The 18689-nt window shown below is 33.3% G+C and overlaps 1 protein-coding gene across 1 annotated transcript; it reads left to right on the top strand.

The window, feature by feature from the left end:
• Positions 1-13900: 13900 nt before the first annotated feature.
• LOC111994542 (SKP1-like protein 1B) lies at positions 13901-14915 on the top strand. Its single transcript, XM_024026432.2, has 2 exons — positions 13901-14301; positions 14533-14915. The coding sequence occupies exons 1-2, from the start codon at positions 13993-13995 to the stop codon at positions 14761-14763; spliced, it is 540 nt and encodes a 179-aa protein (XP_023882200.2). The 5' UTR covers positions 13901-13992; the 3' UTR covers positions 14764-14915.
• The last annotated feature ends 3774 nt before the right edge of the window (positions 14916-18689 follow it).

The following is an 18689-nucleotide window of genomic DNA, read 5'->3' as shown; positions in this document are numbered from 1 at the left end:
AGACAAATGATGTTGATTTATCATTGATTTTATATATATATTTAAAAAAAAATTAGATTTTAATTTTTTATATCTATCCTTCATACCTATTTCATGGGAATGGCCAATGACTTGACTAGGGCTGTCCATGGGTCGGGCGGGTCGGGTTTGTGCTCAACCCGCCGGCCGACCCGACCTGATCGGGTGGAGGCTGCATCAACCCGCCGCCGACCGAGAAACTGATCGGATCGGGCGGTTCAGACATCCGGTTGGTTTCGGGCGGGTCGGTCGGAGTCAAGATCTGAGATACCGGCGAGAAAACGGCGAAAAGTCAGTGAGATTTCGCCAGATCTGGAAGAAATCTCACCTGATTCGATGAGATTTCACTAGATTTGGACGAAATATCACTAGATCTACTTGATAAGTCACCGAAATATGAAAATTTGAAGTCGGAATCTGGAAATTTGAGGCCGGAATCTGGAAATTTGAGGCCGGAATCTGGAAAATCTCGCCGGATTCTGGAAAATCTCGCCGGAACTGGGAAAAACTCACCGGAATCTGGAAATTTTGGCTGGAAATTCATAAACATCGGTCGGATCGGATTTTTCGGGTTTTGAGGGTGGAAAACCGAGACCGACCCGCCGGAGTCGGTTTTTGGAACAAATGACCCGCCACCGACCGGTGACTTGATCGGGTTTGCCGGTTTCGGATCGATTTCCGGTCGGATCCTCCGGGTGGGTCGGGTCTCGGATGGGTCTGGACAGGCCTAGACTTGACAATGTCGTTGGCCATCATCATTTGACTAGTCCAAATAAACTAGCGGCCTCATTGTGGCCACCACAATTAGCTCCTTAAAACAAATAGTTTTCCCTCACGTCTACTTCTCCTATTCAACTTGTCACCAACTTAGGCCACTTAAATAATTTATTTTTTTGGTGAATATGCTGCTTAATATTTAATGAAGGCCAATGATCTCTACATTAAAAGAGGCCATTCTCTCATATTTCAAGTAAGGATAGTAAATACCCATTATTTAAAAAAAAAAAAAAAGGTTAAGGATAGCAAAGTTGTTGGATTATGACTTTTTATAGCTTTTAAATAACTATAAGTTAGTAAAAGTTTAACTTTTTATTTTTTAAATAAACAATCTAATTTTAAACTAATAGATTATTTTTAANTAGGGCTGTCCATGGGTCGGGCGGGTCGGGTTTGTGCTCAACCCGCCGGCCGACCCGACCTGATCGGGTGGAGGCTGCATCAACCCGCCGCCGACCGAGAAACTGATCGGATCGGGCGGTTCAGACATCCGGTTGGTTTCGGGCGGGTCGGTCGGAGTCAAGATCTGAGATACCGGCGAGAAAACGGCGAAAAGTCAGTGAGATTTCGCCAGATCTGGAAGAAATCTCACCTGATTCGATGAGATTTCACTAGATTTGGACGAAATATCACTAGATCTACTTGATAAGTCACCGAAATATGAAAATTTGAAGTCGGAATCTGGAAATTTGAGGCCGGAATCTGGAAATTTGAGGCCGGAATCTGGAAAATCTCGCCGGATTCTGGAAAATCTCGCCGGAACTGGGAAAAACTCACCGGAATCTGGAAATTTTGGCTGGAAATTCATAAACATCGGTCGGATCGGATTTTTCGGGTTTTGAGGGTGGAAAACCGAGACCGACCCGCCGGAGTCGGTTTTTGGAACAAATGACCCGCCACCGACCGGTGACTTGATCGGGTTTGCCGGTTTCGGATCGATTTCCGGTCGGATCCTCCGGGTGGGTCGGGTCTCGGATGGGTCTGGACAGGCCTAGACTTGACAATGTCGTTGGCCATCATCATTTGACTAGTCCAAATAAACTAGCGGCCTCATTGTGGCCACCACAATTAGCTCCTTAAAACAAATAGTTTTCCCTCACGTCTACTTCTCCTATTCAACTTGTCACCAACTTAGGCCACTTAAATAATTTATTTTTTTGGTGAATATGCTGCTTAATATTTAATGAAGGCCAATGATCTCTACATTAAAAGAGGCCATTCTCTCATATTTCAAGTAAGGATAGTAAATACCCATTATTTAAAAAAAAAAAAAAAGGTTAAGGATAGCAAAGTTGTTGGATTATGACTTTTTATAGCTTTTAAATAACTATAAGTTAGTAAAAGTTTAACTTTTTATTTTTTAAATAAACAATCTAATTTTAAACTAATAGATATTTTTTAATAGTTGATTCTAAATTTTTTGAATTACGATTTTGATGTTTATTGCTATTTGTAAAGAATCATTAGAATCACAATCCATAGGTTGGGGCCTTCTCGTGAGTTTAAGCATGTCTTTGGAATTTGGTTTAGTCTTTTTTATTGAAATTTGTTAAAAATATAATTGTATGTAGAAAGAAAATTTTAAAAATTGCATATAAGTTTTTTTTTTTTTTTTTTTTTTTTTTTTTTTTTTTTTAATTTTTGAGAAAGAAAAATTGCATATAAGTAAACAAGCTAATAAGCAAAATGATGAAGGGGAAAAAAAAAAAAATCCAAATGCAGTTTTAAGTGAGATTTTGGCTTTAACTTAGCTCGTGCTTCTTGTGGATTTGGTCTGAGCCCTTAACTAAACCAAGGTTATGAGGTGGTTGAAAGATTAGCCACAGGTTTCATCCACTTTGGAAGAAGTAGGTGAGGCGGTGGACTTTGAATTGGCAGCAATATTGATAATTGGACTTTTCCTACTTTAGTTTTCTCAGCACAATTTAAAGTAAAGTGTTTGATGAGTTGCTTAATTGAAGTCCACATCTCATACATGAAAGCCGAAACACACACTTGCTCACGCTTGCCTCCACATTGACACATGTGGCCTCTCGATTGATTGTGCATGGCACACTCAGTCACGCACACAAGGACAAAGATAGGCCAATAATATTGGACTCCCTGATGTTAATTGTTTGCGTGAGAGGACTGAGTGATGAGTCCTTCGGGAGGCTATATATTTTGGGCTAGAAATGGAACATTCCACAATATAGTTGGGGCCAAAGCAATGGCAGATGGTTTCTGCATTAGGTAACCCAATGTGGGGTTTGTCTTTTGGGTCCATATCAAGTGGGTTTATTTTAGAGGAAGGTGAGAAGAATAGAATGTAGTTGGTTGGTCAAAACCAACATTTGGGTATAGATTTTGTCATCGGGTGCGACATAAGGATAGGCCTTGGCCCATTGGTACAGAACCAACCAGTTGACTTGCTATATTTCTTGGCTGCATTTTGGGCTAGGAATCTAGCACTTCTGTGAGGCCGATGCTGGCCCTTTCAACAAATCATTTAGAAAACTATTTAAGGCCTTAAGTAGAAAAAAGATTTCATACACTTACACACAAATCCGTGCTTCGTGCTTTCACTAAGGATACGTTCGGTACACTGAATGAAGATTACGATAAGAATTGTAATCTTTATTACTAGTAATAAAATGTATTGTAATGTAATAAGTAAACATATTCATTAGTTTGGGTGTGAGTTATAACATTATAATGAAACTTAATATTTATTTTAGAAAATATCTTATTCATACAATTATATCTCCTCAAATTTTTTTTAAAAAAATTTAAGAGAGATATGTGTTATTTTTTATGAATTTTTATTTTTATAATTGTTAAATGCATATGAAAATTTTGTTTATTCGGAAATATATTAAGTTTTTAAATTATTGCACTTACTAAGTAATAATTAATACAACTTTTTAAAGAGGAATAGTTATTCCTCATTTTTAAGAATAACTATTCATAAGGAATGATTATTCCTTTTAATAAAAACATAACAAAACTAAAGAATAACTAAATCATAGAAATAACTATTACATTACAATACTTATTACAGTCTACCAAACATGCCCTAAGAAACTGATTGGTTTTGTTATAAGGATTCAAAAACATGCTCCTTATTTAAGGGCAAAAGATTGAGTTTAGCTAACTTTAACTCAAAATCTCTCTATATATATATCTAAAAGCTGAAGGATAGCATTTATTATTGCTACACTTCAGTTGAGCCACATTATCAACCATATCACCTTTTTTTTTTTTTCCTTCATTTTTTAAACTTTTTTTTTTTTTTTTTTTTTTAATGATTGAAGAATATTTGCATTTTTGTTTTATCAAAATGATATTTGGATTTTTGATTTGGCGTGAAGCATGCCTATATATCATTCTCTATATCATACAATTTTTAAATTTTTAAGCACATATAGTATGTTCAAATCACACTCTTATTGCCTTTCGATTTTATCTATAAAATAAAATACTAAAGATTACAAATTTTGGCCAAAAAAATTATTGATAAAAATTTTTTGACAAAAATTTTTGCCAAAAAAATTATTGAAATATTGGAAAAAACTAACAACAAATGCACCACACATCATGCATAACTGGGAGCTACTAAAATTTGATCTTTTATGCAAATCTATTTCGACAAGAAACTCACATGTGTAATTGCTTATAGCCTGTTAGGAGTGAATGCGATGTTGGGAGCTACTAAAATTTGATCCTTTATGCAAATCTATTGCGACAAGAAACTCACATGTGTTACAGCCTCTTAGGGGTAAATGTGATGTAGAATTAGGAATTTGTTAGTCTAATGTTTAGTTGTGGTGGGTTTAAGGTTAGGAAAGAAGAAGAATTAGAGAGAAGTTAGGGCTATTTAGGGGTGAATGTGATGTTAGGGATTTGTCTAACGTTTAGCTGTGGTGGGTTTAGGGCTAGGAAAGAAGAAGAATTAGAAAGAATATAGGGCTGTTTAGGGGCTATGTGAACAATAATCCAATGTGCATATTGCTCAAAACACTCAATTTTATTAATCAACTCATTCTACTCCTTGAATACATTGAACACCATATATATATACTCATTCTACTCCTTGAATACATTAAGTGTACTAGTAGTAATATTAGGATTCCTAATAGTACAGGGACTACTAGTTAATCCTAATAAATTAAACCAAAGCCCATACCCATAATTAAATAAAACTTATTTAATAAAAACCATGTCCTATAACTATGGCCCAAACCCAACAATTGTAAAATTACTAAAATGTCCTTGACTCAAGAATAACCAAATAAAATATCATGTACTCTTATTCTTTGACTTTGCCTTAGTCTTAGACTTCCAAAGAAAATATCCTTTTTTTTTAACCATGTCATGATTCTGCTACCAATTCTTCCCCTTTGAAAATAACTCGATTTCATTGAGTTAGGAGCTGGACCAATAATGACATCAGAAGGCACAATTTTCTGTAACTCGATTTCATTGAGTTAGGAGCTGGACCAATAATGACATCAGAAGGCACAATTTTCTGAATAAGGAAGGAACTCTGTTTTAACTTCAAGTTTGCTTGTCTCTTGCACATGTAAGAGTGTACCTCTTGTTGCCTTTAACAAAAAAATAATTATTGGCACGTTCAGCATGGTGTGCATTGCGATCCCATATCCATGACCGACTCAAAATTATGTGACAAGGCTTAAGGGCAGCACATTACACATAATAGTCTCCTTAAACTTGCCAATTTCAAAGGTGACTAAGCATTGCTTATCAGCCTTCATCTTTGTACTTGTGATCCATGCGACATAATAAGGATTCAGGAGTGGCTCTACTTTTAAATTTTAATATCAATTTTTGCACTGCATCATCAGATATTGTATTAATACAACTCCTAAGATATTGCATTAATACAACTCCTAGTACTCTCAATTACCAAAGAACATATTTGTTTCTTGCAATTAACTCGAGTTTGAAAAAACTTTCCCCTATTATTTGTATAAATTTTATATTTGGTTCTTTTTTAGCTATTAATTGTCAAATTCTTATTTGATCTACTCTTGCCCACTATATGATTTTCGGATTTTAATTCTTTGAGGGCAAAATTGTGTGGTAGAATGGATTCACTATACGCTCTGATTAATTTGTTCAGGCTAAAATTTACAGGTATATATGGAAGAAAAGTCGATGGGGAAAATTAAAAATATTAGTTAGATTTTTATAATAAAAGCTTTCAGTACTAGATCTGAAAAAATAGGTATTCTTTGTAATTATAACATGACTAGACCGTCTACTCTTGTTATAATTACATAGAGCTACCTATTAAAGTTTGGGGAAAAATTACAGGTTTGAAGAAATATATACTTACCGGCTCCCCTCCTCAAATTTTAAAGTTTCGACTCCTTAAAAAATTTTATATAAAAAAGTTAGAAAATATAGAAATTTATATTAATTGGTTCCTAAAATTTTTGAACTAATCTAAAAAAATCCTAAATTCAACTGGTAAAGTCTCTAATAGTTGTATAAGAGATTTGAAATTCAATCCCCACCTATACCAAAAACTGATTAATATCTTGATCTGATGATAAAGAGCTATTATCACGAGTAGACAAAAACATTGCCCATCATCCATTGCTTATCCCATCAACCCTCCAAATACAAAACCCATTTTACCCTTTAACAAATCCCTAATTAATTAACAATATATATAAATATTTCTTAAACAAATCCCTAATTACCCAATTCTGTCTTACTCTTCATTGCAAGTGGTATATCTCACTCTCGCTCTCTTTCTCTGTGATGTACTCTACAATGGCTTGTGCATTTGTGTAAAGTGGTTTAACTTGAAAAGTCCCCTGAGAAGCCGAGAGGTGTTTGTGTGTGTTAATGTGTAATAGGGCTGTGGGCTTTAGGCCCACCTTGTTTGTTCGTATAGTACACATACTTGTACTACCACTTTGTCTCATATATAAAAACACTCATGTATATTTTATTTTTTGAGAAATACAATACATTCATTCAGTATTTCTAACATGGTATCAGAGCCACTGCTCTAACTTTCTTGTGTCTTGTAGTTTTTTTTTTTTTTTTTTTTTTTAATGATTGAAGAATATTTGCATTTTTGTTTTATCAAAATGATATTTGGATTTTTGATTTGGCGTGAAGCATGCCTATATATCATTCTCTATATCATACAATTTTTAAATTTTTAAGCACATATAGTATGTTCAAATCACACTCTTATTGCCTTTCGATTTTATCTATAAAATAAAATACTAAAGATTACAAATTTTTGCCAAAAAAATTATTGATAAAAATTTTTTGACAAAAATTTTTGCCAAAAAAATTATTGAAATATTGGAAAAAACTAACAACAAATGCACCACACATCATGCATAACTGGGAGCTACTAAAATTTGATCTTTTATGCAAATCTATTTCGACAAGAAACTCATATGTGTAATTGCTTATAGCCTGTTAGGAGTGAATGCAATGTTGGGAGCTACTAAAATTTGATCCTTTATGCAAATCTATTGCGACAAGAAACTCACGTGTGTTATAGCCTGTTAGGGGTAAATGTGATGTAGAATTAGGAATTTGTTAGTCTAATGTTTAGTTGTGGTGGGTTTAAGGTTAGGAAAGAAGAAGAATTAGAGAGAAGTTAGGGCTATTTAGGGGTGAATGTGATGTTAGGGATTTGTCTAACGTTTAGCTGTGGTGGGTTTAGGGTTAGGAAAGAAGAAGAATTAGAAAGAATATAGGGCTGTTTAGGGGCTATGTGAATAGTAATCCAATGTGCATATTGCTCAAAACAGTCAATTTTATTAATCAACTCATTCTACTCCTTGAATACATTAAGTGTACTAGTAGTAATATTAGGATTCCTAATAGTATAGGGACTACTAGTTAATCCTAATAAATTAAACCAAAGCCCATACCCATAATTAAATAAAACTTATTTAATAAAAACCATGTCCTATAACTATGGCCCAAACCTAAAATTGTAAAATTACTAAAATGCCCTTGACTCAATAATAACCAAATAAAATATCATGTACTCTTATTCCTTGACTTTGCCTTAGCCTTAGACTTCCAAAGAAAATATCCTTTTTTTTTTTTTAACCATGTCATGATTCTGCTACCAATTCTTCCCCTTTGAAAATAACTCGATTTCATTGAGTTAGGAGCTGGACCAATAATGACATCAGAAGGCACAATTTTCTGAATAAGGAAGGAACTCTGTTTTAACTTCAAGTTTGGCATGTCTCTTGCACATGTAAGAGTGTACCTCTTGTTGCCTTTAACAAAAAAATAATTATTGGCACGTTCAGCATGGTGTGCATTGCGATCCCCATATCCATGACCGACTCAAAATTATGTGACAAGGCTTAAGGGCAGCACATTACACATAATAGTCTCCTTAAACTTGCCAATTTCAAAGGTGACTAAGCATTGCTTATCAACCTTCATCTTTGTACTTGTGATCCATGCGACATAATAAGGATTCAGGAGTGGCTTTACTTTTACTATCAATTTTTGCACTGCATCATCAGATATTGCATTAATACAACTCCTAAGATATTGCATCAATACAACTCCTAGTACTGTCAATTACCAAAGAACATATTTGTTTCTTGCAATTAACTCGAGTTTGAAAAACCTTTCCCCTATTATTTGTATAAATTTTATATTTGGTTCTTTTTTAGCTATTAATTGTCAAATTCTTATTTGATCTACTCTTGCCCACTATATGATTTTCGGATTTTAATTCTTTGAGGGCAAAATTGTGTGGTAGAATGGATTCACTATACGCTCTGATTAATTTGTTCAGGCTAAAATTTACAGGTATATATGGAAGAAAAGTCGATGGGGAAAATTAAAAATATTAGTTAGATTTTTATAATATAAAAGCTTTCAGTACTAGATCTGAAAAAATAGGTATTCTTTGTAATTATAACATGACTAGACCGTCTACTCTTGTTATAATTACATAGAGCTACCTATAAAAGTTTGGGGAAAAATTACAGGTTTGAAGAAATATATACTTACCGGCTCCCCTCCTCAAATTTTAAAGTTTCGACTCCTTAAAAAATTTTATATAAAAAAGTTAGAAAATATAGAAATTTATATTAATTGGTTCCTAAAATTTTTGAACTAATCTAAAAAAATCCTAAATTCAACTGGTAAAGTCTCTAATAATTGTATAAGAGATTTGAAATTCAATCTCCACCTATACCAAAAACTGATTAATGTCTTGATCTGATGATAAAGAGCTGTTATCACGAGCAGACAAAAACATTACCCATCATCCATTGCTCAGCCCATCAACCCTCCAAATACAAAACCCATTTTACCCTTTAACAAATCCCTAATTAATTACCAATATATATAAATAGTTCTTAAACAAATCCCTAATTACCCAATTCTGTCTTACTCTTCATTGCAAGTGGTATATCTCACTCTCGTTCTCTTTCTCTGTGATGTACTCTACAATGGCTTGTGCATTTGTGTAAAGTGGTTTAACTTGAAAAGTCCCCTGAGAAGCCGAGAGGTGTTTGTGTGTGTTAATGTGTAATAGGGCTGTGGGCTTTAGGCCCACCTTGTTTGTTCGTATAGCACACATAGTTGTACTACCACTTTGTCTCATATATAAAAACACTCATGTATATTTTATTTTTTGAGAAATACAATACATTCATTCAGTATTTCTAACATTGTATCAGAGCCACTGCTTTAACTTTCTTGTGTCTTGTAGTTTTTTTTTTTTTGTTAGTATTTTCCGCTACCTCATCTTCTCCGACTAGTAAACCTTTTTGGTGCCTTCCCTTGACTGCTCTGTTGCTGTCAGAGGTCATCAGGATGAATCTCTGCCGCTAGAAGCTCTCTCTCCACCAACAAGACCACTGCCTTTGTCGTATTTGTCCCTCCGGACTTTTGTTTAAGACATATAACATATCCTCGAATAGATCGTCAAACGATCTAATCAACGCCAGAAAAAACATCTTCATCGGACACCGCACGCGCCTCCACGTGCCCAAAGTTCCAGTGAGTTCCTCCATGCGCTTCACGTGCCACTGGAAACTTGGCTTACATCATTTGGTTATTCGTTGACATCACTTGCTAACGTCATCTGCCACGTCAACCCTAACTATGCTAATGTCATCTGCTGTGTTAGCCTTCCCCTGCTGTCGTCATCTTCTAATTTTGCTGACGTCATCTTCAGTTGACTTGGACTGACAGTTGACCATTGACTTTCTACTGTTTGATCGTTGACTATTTTTGCTAGAGTTGACTTTTTGCAGTCCATGTGCTTTTTATCCAGTTTTTCGTGTAGATTTTATTTTTTGCAGTCCATTTTTGCATATTTTGCTTCTAAATGAAGAATAAGGACATGTCTTCTTTTTATTACAATAATCATCATTGACATTCCAACAAACGTTTTTTGCAATTTTTGCAAATGTTTTGGTCATAATATTGAAACTTGCTATCAACACAAAAAATAAGCTGTTTCTATTTCTGCTACTACTGTTGCTAAAACTGAAAGTATCCAACCAATGGCTCCCATCTCCCCAAAGTCCAAGTCTTCTAGTTCCACTATCAACATTTCCACAGTTGACCTTTAAAACATCACCGTTAATACCATTCATATGGTTGGTAATACATCTTATTTCTCTTCTCTCTCAGTTTCATCTAGTATGTCTCCGTCCTCTTAGCTTATGGGTTTTGCTTGTTGCAACCACATGACACCAGACTCATCCTTATTTTCTCAACTTGAACCTACACCATACCCTCTTAATATTCGCATAGTTTTCCATAATGTTTGGTCAAAATATAGGTCTGTCTCGACCTCCAACCTCTCGGTTCTTGGGGTCTTTATTGTTCCTAACCTTTCTTACAATTTATTTTCTTTGGGGCAATTAACTGAGTTGGGTTACCACATTACCTTTGATTATTTTTGGTGTATTGTGCAAGATCTGAGGGCAGGACAAGAGCTTGGGATCGGTCCTAGAGTTGGACATATGTTTCCTATGGACAACTTTCGTCTTTCACATGTTGCTCCTGTTTCTGTTGCTGCTGCAATTTCTTTTATTCCTTCCTTTGCACTTTGGCATGCCGACTTGGTCACGCATCCTCCTCTCGAGTACAACACTTGGCTTTTAGAGGTTTGTTAGGTTCAGTGTCCACAGAAAATTTTGATTATGTTTCATGTCAGTTAGGAAAACAACCAGCTTTACCTTTCAATACTAGTAAATCAATGTCCATTGATATCTTTGACTTAATTCATTCCGATGTCTTAGGGCCTTCCCCTGTCTCTAGTATTGGTGGATCTCGATATTTTGTTGTCTTTGTTGATGATCATTCTCGCTATAGCTGAATTTTTTATATGAAACATTGTTCTGAATTATTGCAGATATATTCTAATTTTGCAAAAATGGTTGAGACTCAATTTTCCAAACTTATCAAAATTTTCTATTCTGGTAATGCTCTTGAGTACACTCAATATGCTTTCCAAGCTGTTTTGCATTTCTATGGCACTATTCATCAACTAACTTGTTAAAAAAAAAAAAAAAACACACATATCTAAGTTCATGTTCATATTTTAATAAAAAAAACCTAACCGTTTTCATAAATGTACATCATAGGATTTGAAAAAAGAAAATTTGTGAAATTAAAATCCATTAATATTTAAGGAATGCAACAACACCAATAACAACTAAGCCTAAGTCTTAATCTAGACCACAAATCCTTGATAGATTAGTTAGGGTGACCACATACACTCTTTCCTCATTCTTTACGCTCTATCTTATTTGTAGGGGGGGTGAGGTCGAGTATGGAATAGAAACTGTGGGCCTAGCTCGAGGAGGGAAAAAGGTCCACCTGCACATCAATCCTGGCCCAACTCGTGGATTAGAGCGCAATGAGAAAAGATGAGGAGGTTGACCTCCCGAGGAGCCCGAGTAGCAAGCGTTCCTCGAGAATTACAAAGCAAGCCAATAGTACCAGAAGACAAGAAACCGAGGAAGGTGGAAGAAATGTGTGAGCAAAGAAGAAAGGAAATATCTAAATAAAGTAGCCAGCACCTCTGCATTTAATACACTGTACCAATTCAAATGGTTGCATTAATAAAGGAATGACCTTTAAATAGTAGCCTCACAGCTTGCAGCACAGTTTACCCCCTCCAGCACAGCCTTGATGGGACAAGCATCTAAAGGAAGGCCCCTAGCTGTACAAGTGGAGGGCTAGGATGCAATTCAAAGGACTATTTAAGGAAAGGAAACCCCTCCAAATTGAAAAAAGAGAAATTGAAAGAAAATAAAAGAACTGTGTAGGGAAACCCTGTATATGAAAAACTTGAACTCGATACTAATATTGGCTCCTCGACCAAATTTGAGAAAGTGTTAATTCCCAATTTGATCTTATATGAATGATTTATTGAATTTTTTTTTTTTTTTGGGTCTCAAACACAACATTTAGATCATAAGATTGCATTAAAGGTTACCTTGGAAACCCATAACTCTAAACAAATTAATGGCATTGGGCCTAATAACCTAACTCCATCATCCTATGTGGGCTTAGTGTATTGTCGGGCCCATACATTATTTTTTTTTACTTGGCTTTTTTAAACTAATATGCATGTCCAACATGCCAACCATTTTTAGGCCACAGGTCTTATCTTGGTAAGTTATGAAAAATTATTATATATAAATACAATTGGGCAAAATTTAGGTATAGTACTTAGTATTGTTTCTTAGATTCAATTTTTAAGATTTTGCCATGTGACTTTTTTTTTCTAGTGGAATGAAAGTATATTTTTTAATTAACTACTACATGACAGAATCATAAGAATGAAATTTAAGGAACAGTACTGTATATAAGTTTTGTCCAATACAATTTATGAATTATATTTAAAATATGAGAAAACATAGGGTCAGGAGCTAGCGTAAAAGTTGTGTTTTACGCCAACCAATCCTGACTTGCCACGTCCCTTTTTTTTTTTTTTCTTTTTTTTTTTCCTTTTTTTCTCTCTCAACAGAAAAGATTAAGCAGTCTTTCAAAAAACCTAACGGTTGACCATTAAAACACATATCTAAGTCTTCTCAAAAAAAAAAAAAAAAAACACACACACACACATATCTAAGTTCATGTTCATGTTTTAATAAAAAAACATAACCGTTAAGAAATGTTTTGTTTTCATAAATGTACATCATAGGATTTGAAAAAAGAAAATTTGTGAAATTAAAATCCATTAATATTTAAGGAATGCAACAACACCAATAACAACTAAGCCTAAGTCTTAATCTAGACCACAAATATTTGATAGATTAGTTTGCGTGGCCACAAAAACTCTTTGCTCATTCTTTACGCTCTATCTATCTTTATCTTCTTCTTTCTTTCTTTTTTCTTATATATATTACTTGGCTTCTTTGAGCTAATATGCATGTCCAACATGCGAACCATTAGGCCACATGTCTTATCTTGGTAAGCTATGAAAAATTAATATATATAAATACAATTGAGCAAGACTTAGGTATAATACTCATTATTGTTTCTTAAATTCTTCTCTTAAAATTTTGTCACGTAACTTTTTTCTAATGGGATGAAAGTTTTTTTTTTTTTTTTTTTGAAAGCAAGTATATTTTTTAATTAAATAACTACTACATGGCAGAATTATAAGAATGAAACTTAAGGATAAGTTTTGTCTAATACAATTTATAAATTATATTTAAAAAATTAAACAACACATCATAGTTCAACCTTAGTTAAACTTTGATCTGATCTCAACAACTTAGAAAGAACTAATTCTTTGAATAGTCCTGATTTCAAAACTATGGTGAAAGACTTTTTTTTTTTTTTTTGAGAGAATCTAGATTCAAGACTTGTGTGGACTTAATTTCCTTTTATCACCCAAAAAAACATGTAAATTTTTATTTTATTTTTTTAAAATTACATATCTTCTAGATACTTCTATATCGCATTTGCTTCTTAAATAAAATAAAAATCAATGAAAGTTAACTTCTTTACGAGTCCTATACGACAAAGGATAGGTTTGTTAGGTACCCTACACGAAATCGACGCCCCCTCAGTCTCCTTATTCTCTTATGAATACCTCACCATTCACCACCTTCAACCCTTTTCTTCCACAACTTCCAAACTCTCTCTCTCTCTGTCTCTCTGATTTGAACTGTGAAAACAACACTGTCTTCGTCTGAGAAGGTGGTGGAGAATATGATAACGCTGGTGAGCTCAGACGGCGAGACGTTCAAGGTGGAAGAGAAGGTGGCGATGGAGTCACAGACGTTAAAGGACATGATCGAGGACGGCTTTGTAGTAAGTGTAATCCCATTGCCCAAGATCGCAAGCCAAACCCTCTCACGCGTTATCGAGTACTGCAAGAAACATGTCGAGGCTTCTGATCAGTCTGAGGTCGATACCTCTTACCCTGTCGACAAGACCGACCAATCTCTCACTGCCTGGGACGACGAGCTCGTTAAGGACATTAAGGTCGACCAGAACATCCTCTTTGATCTCATTCAGGTACGTTGCTATAGGAATATTATAACTTAGAAATTCTTGTATTCTATACATTGTGGTTTAGTTTACTCCTTTAGTATCTTTTTGGTGTTTGTTGTGTGCATTACCTTAATATGTAGGACATGTTGTATTGACAGTATTCATTTACTTTCACTCTTTTATCTTACTGCTATCATTATCTTCTCTAATTTTCTATTCATTGTCTTACTTGGTGGATGTTACTCCTATTTTCAGGCGGCCAACTTTCTAAACATTAAGGGACTCTTGGATTTAATTTGCAAGACTGTGGCAGACATGATGGAGGGAAAGAGTGTACCAGAAATTCGCAAGATGTTTCACGATTATACTCCAGAAGAAGAAGAAGAAGAACAAGTTCGGAAGGAGAACCAGTGGGCATTTGAGCATGCAGTGATGATACTAATTTATTTATTTATTTATTTATTTTTTAATTTTTTGAGAATCTGAGTGATGAAACTTGATACAATGATAGTTCAGCTTTTGTTAGAAATCTCGTGTTGTTATGCTTTTAATAAACCTTAAACACATAGCTTCATTAATTTGTTTGTCAAAATGTGTTAAGATTTCTTATCATTATTTTATATATTGGCTTCGGTGTTTGCTATTTGCATAGTGTTTTTGCTTGCCTATGAGTACATAGCTTTAAATGGTACTTGGCAGACAGTGTATATCTGACAATTAAGTTATGGTGCTAATTAACATATGGTAAGAGCTCATAATCTTAATGTCGTCAACATATTATTTGGCTAGGCAATTTTTTTTAAGAAGAATTTGGCTAGGCAATAAAGATTTCATATTTGTCACCTCTATATATTAAAAGGATTTAGAAAGTTAGTTATGGTTTTAAAAAATGTTAAAAATACCCCTAATTTAATTAGATAATCCTTTTTTTTTTTAAATGGGGTTAAAATTAAAATTCAACCAAAAAAAAAAAACTACCTGATAAATTTTTTTTTTTTCTAAAAATTAGCACACTTTCTACTTAAATATACCTTACACATGTTTGATACATTTTTTCCTAAAAAGTAGCAAACATTAAACCAGTCGTTCACTCAGGGCCGGCTGAATGGTAGAGCAAGAGATGAGGTCGCCTAAGGCTCCAAGTAAAAAAAAAAGGCCCCCAAATTTTAACCAATAGGGTTATTTATAATCAATAAATAAAATAATATTTTTTTACCAGATGGAAAACAAATAAAAATAGAGAAAAATGCAATGTCCACAATATTTTTCACCATACTTTTACAACTAATGCTAAGTAGCAGACTATTACAACCTCTTATTGATGACAAAAAAAATAACTATAGTGATATTTTCAAATAGAAAACAAAAAGTAACTTAAAACCTAGGATTTGTTGTAAAAAATATTGCGAATGTTGCACTTCTAAAAAAAAAAAAAAAAGAATAATGATAAGAGTTTTGTTAGCAAACTTTTACTAGTTCTCATCTAAGTCTACCACTAACATTACTCTTTTATTTATTACTATCAATCTGCCACATCAACAAGTATGAAAAATTTTGTCAAATTTTTTCTGTCTATAAAATTTCTAAAAAAGAAAAAATTCTACATAATTCATGTTAATTAGTAGTAATTTTGCATCTAAAACAAAATAATCAAATTTCGTCTTATGCCCCTAAATGCATCAAGCCACTCCTGCATTCACTCCATTTCAAATTCTAAATTTTAGTTTCTTAAAAATTCTTTCTTGTGTAACCTCATTAACAATAGATAAATTCAAATTGAAAAATTACATTAAACTCAAAATAAAAAAAGAGCCTCATTGCGTGCTGAGGCTAGTATTTATTAAGGTATAAACTAATTATATGATACTTAATTCCTGGGTTTTAGAAACAATTTAGTGTGATAACAAGGTATAATTTAACAATAAATTTAGTGTGATACCAAACCTAAATTTAGGTTTGGTATGTGTTCGCCAAAAACAAAACAAAAAAACGGAAAAGAAAAAGGGTTTGGTATCTGCTATTTGCATGGTGTTTTTGCTTGCCTACGCCAACGAGCTCATAATTTTGATGACTTCTCCTATTACATGTTTATTAAGCTTATGTGATTATTATTACTAATTTTTTTGGGTGAGAGATAATTTATTAGTGTGATAATGTGAATGTTCCTTTTTTGCCAATGCCACATACCATAAGTTAGTGCAACAATGTTGATGGTTAAAATGCTTTGGAAGTTGAAGGGTGGAAATTTTATATTTGATTCTTTTTCAGCTGTTAATTGTAAAATTCTTTCGTTCACCAAAAAAAAAAAAAAAAAATTAGGTTTGGTATCTGCTATTTGCGTGGTGTTTTTGCTTGCCTACGCCCACGAGCTCATAATTTTGATGACCTCTCTCCTATTACATGTTTATTAGCTGGTGTGATTATTATTACTAATTTTTTTGGGTGAGACATAATTTATTAGTGTGATAATGTGAATGTTCCTTTTTTGCCTATGCCACATACCATAAGTTAGTGCAACAATGTTGATGGTTAAAATGCTTTGGAAAGTTGAAAGGTGGAAATTTTATATTTGATTCTTTGTCAGCTGTCAATTGTCAAATTCTTATTTCATCCACTCTTGTCACTACATGACCAAATTCAACCTGTTTTTTTTTTTTTAAATGATGGAAGAATATTTGCATTCTTATTTTATCAAAACGATATTTGGATTCTTGAGTAGGTGTGAAGCATGCCTATATATCAATCCCCATATCATACAATTTTTAAATTTTTTTAGAACATATACATAGTATGTTCAAATCACACTCTTATTGCCTTTTGATTTTATCTATAAAATAAAATACTGAAGATATTACAAATTTTTGACAAAAAACTTACTGATACAAATTTTTGGACACAAATTTTTGCTAAAAAAATTATTGAAATATTGGAAGAAACTAATAACAAATGCTTATATTTTGTTAGGGGTGAATGTAATGTAGGACAAATTAGGGATTTGTTTAACATTTCACGTGTGTAATTGCTTATAGCATGTTAGGGGTGAAACTGATGTAGAACAAATTAGGGATTTGTCTAACGTTTAGTTGTGGTGGGTTTAGGGTTAGGAAAGAAGAAGAATTAGAGAGAAGTTAGGGCTGTTTAGGGGTGAATGTGATGTAGGACAAATTAGGGATTTGCCTAACGTTTAATTGTGGTGGGTTTAAGGCTAGAAAAGAAGAAAAATTAGAGAGATTTAGGGCTGTTTAGGGGCTGTGTGAACAGTAATCTTATGTGCCTATTGCTCAAAACAGTTAATTTTATTAATCAACTCATTTTACTCATTGAATACATTGAGCACCATGTACATATACTCATTCTACTCTTTGAATACATATTAATCAACTCATTCTACTCCTTGAATACATTGAGCACCATATACATATACTCATTCTACTCTTTGAATACATTGATGTGACCTTTGGTACAAGGTAATATTTTAGGATTCTCAGGAATATTTAAAGATTCTCATATTTAGTTGCATATCACACTAGTGAATTTGGATTCCCCCTTTAACCTCCTTTAAGTAAGAATGTGGATTCCCTTTAAAATAGGTGGATATCCAGATTTCCAAACTTAAAAGAAGTTGTATTTTTTTTTTTTTAATAAATTGACAATTTTAACCATTTTCCCTTATCATTTAAGCACTTGAGATAAAATATAAAACAAATCATCAATATCTTTTCCTTTGTCTTCATTTCTTCCCACCAAAATAACATTGTCTCTTCCTGTCGAAACAACATAAACTGGATAGACAACTTTGTTGATATATTTATCTTTTCTTCCAATTTTAATGAATTTGTCATAATTTATAGTTTATTTTGTTTTTCATTATTAATTTAGAGGAAGAATATTATTATTATTATTATTGAACTCGATTATTAATATTTTTTTAAAAAGACTTATATTGGATTTACAAATCTAAGGATAGAATGGGAAAAATAAATAATTCAGTTAAAATTCCTAAGAATAAACTAAACATTATAATCTCATGTTCCTAAAAATCTTATTAGATTCCCAATTAAACCAAACATAGGAATAGTTACATTTTTAGGTATCTAGATTGCAAGACATCACATTCTCAAGAATCTAGATATTAGGAGTAATGTGGATTCCCACGTATCAAATGCTACCTGAGTGTACTAGTGGTATTAGGATTCCTAATAGTACAAGTACTACTATTTAACCCTAATAAATTAAACCAAAACTCATACATAAAGACCCATAATTAAATAGGACTCGTTAATAAAACTCATAGCCTATAACTATGGGTCATACCCAACAATTGTAAAATTACTAGAATACCCTTGACTCAAGAGTAACCAAATAAAATATAAAAAACTAATTAAATATCATGGATACTTATTCTTGGGCTT

This window comes from Quercus suber, unplaced genomic scaffold (assembly GCF_002906115.3).
Source record: "Quercus suber isolate HL8 unplaced genomic scaffold, Cork oak 2.0 scaffold_56, whole genome shotgun sequence".
Classification (NCBI taxonomy): domain Eukaryota; kingdom Viridiplantae; phylum Streptophyta; class Magnoliopsida; order Fagales; family Fagaceae; genus Quercus; species Quercus suber.
This window is presented reverse-complemented; position numbering and strand designations above follow the sequence as displayed.

Bases quoted from the DNA above. Each gene is read 5' to 3' on its own strand.
- LOC111994542 (XM_024026432.2), top strand. From the start codon at position 13,993: ATGATAACGCTGGTGAGCTCAGACGGCGAGACGTTCAAGGTGGAAGAG. The intron at 14,302-14,532 runs GTACGTTGCTAT...TCCTATTTTCAG, and splicing joins TCCTCTTTGATCTCATTCAG to GCGGCCAACTTTCTAAACAT.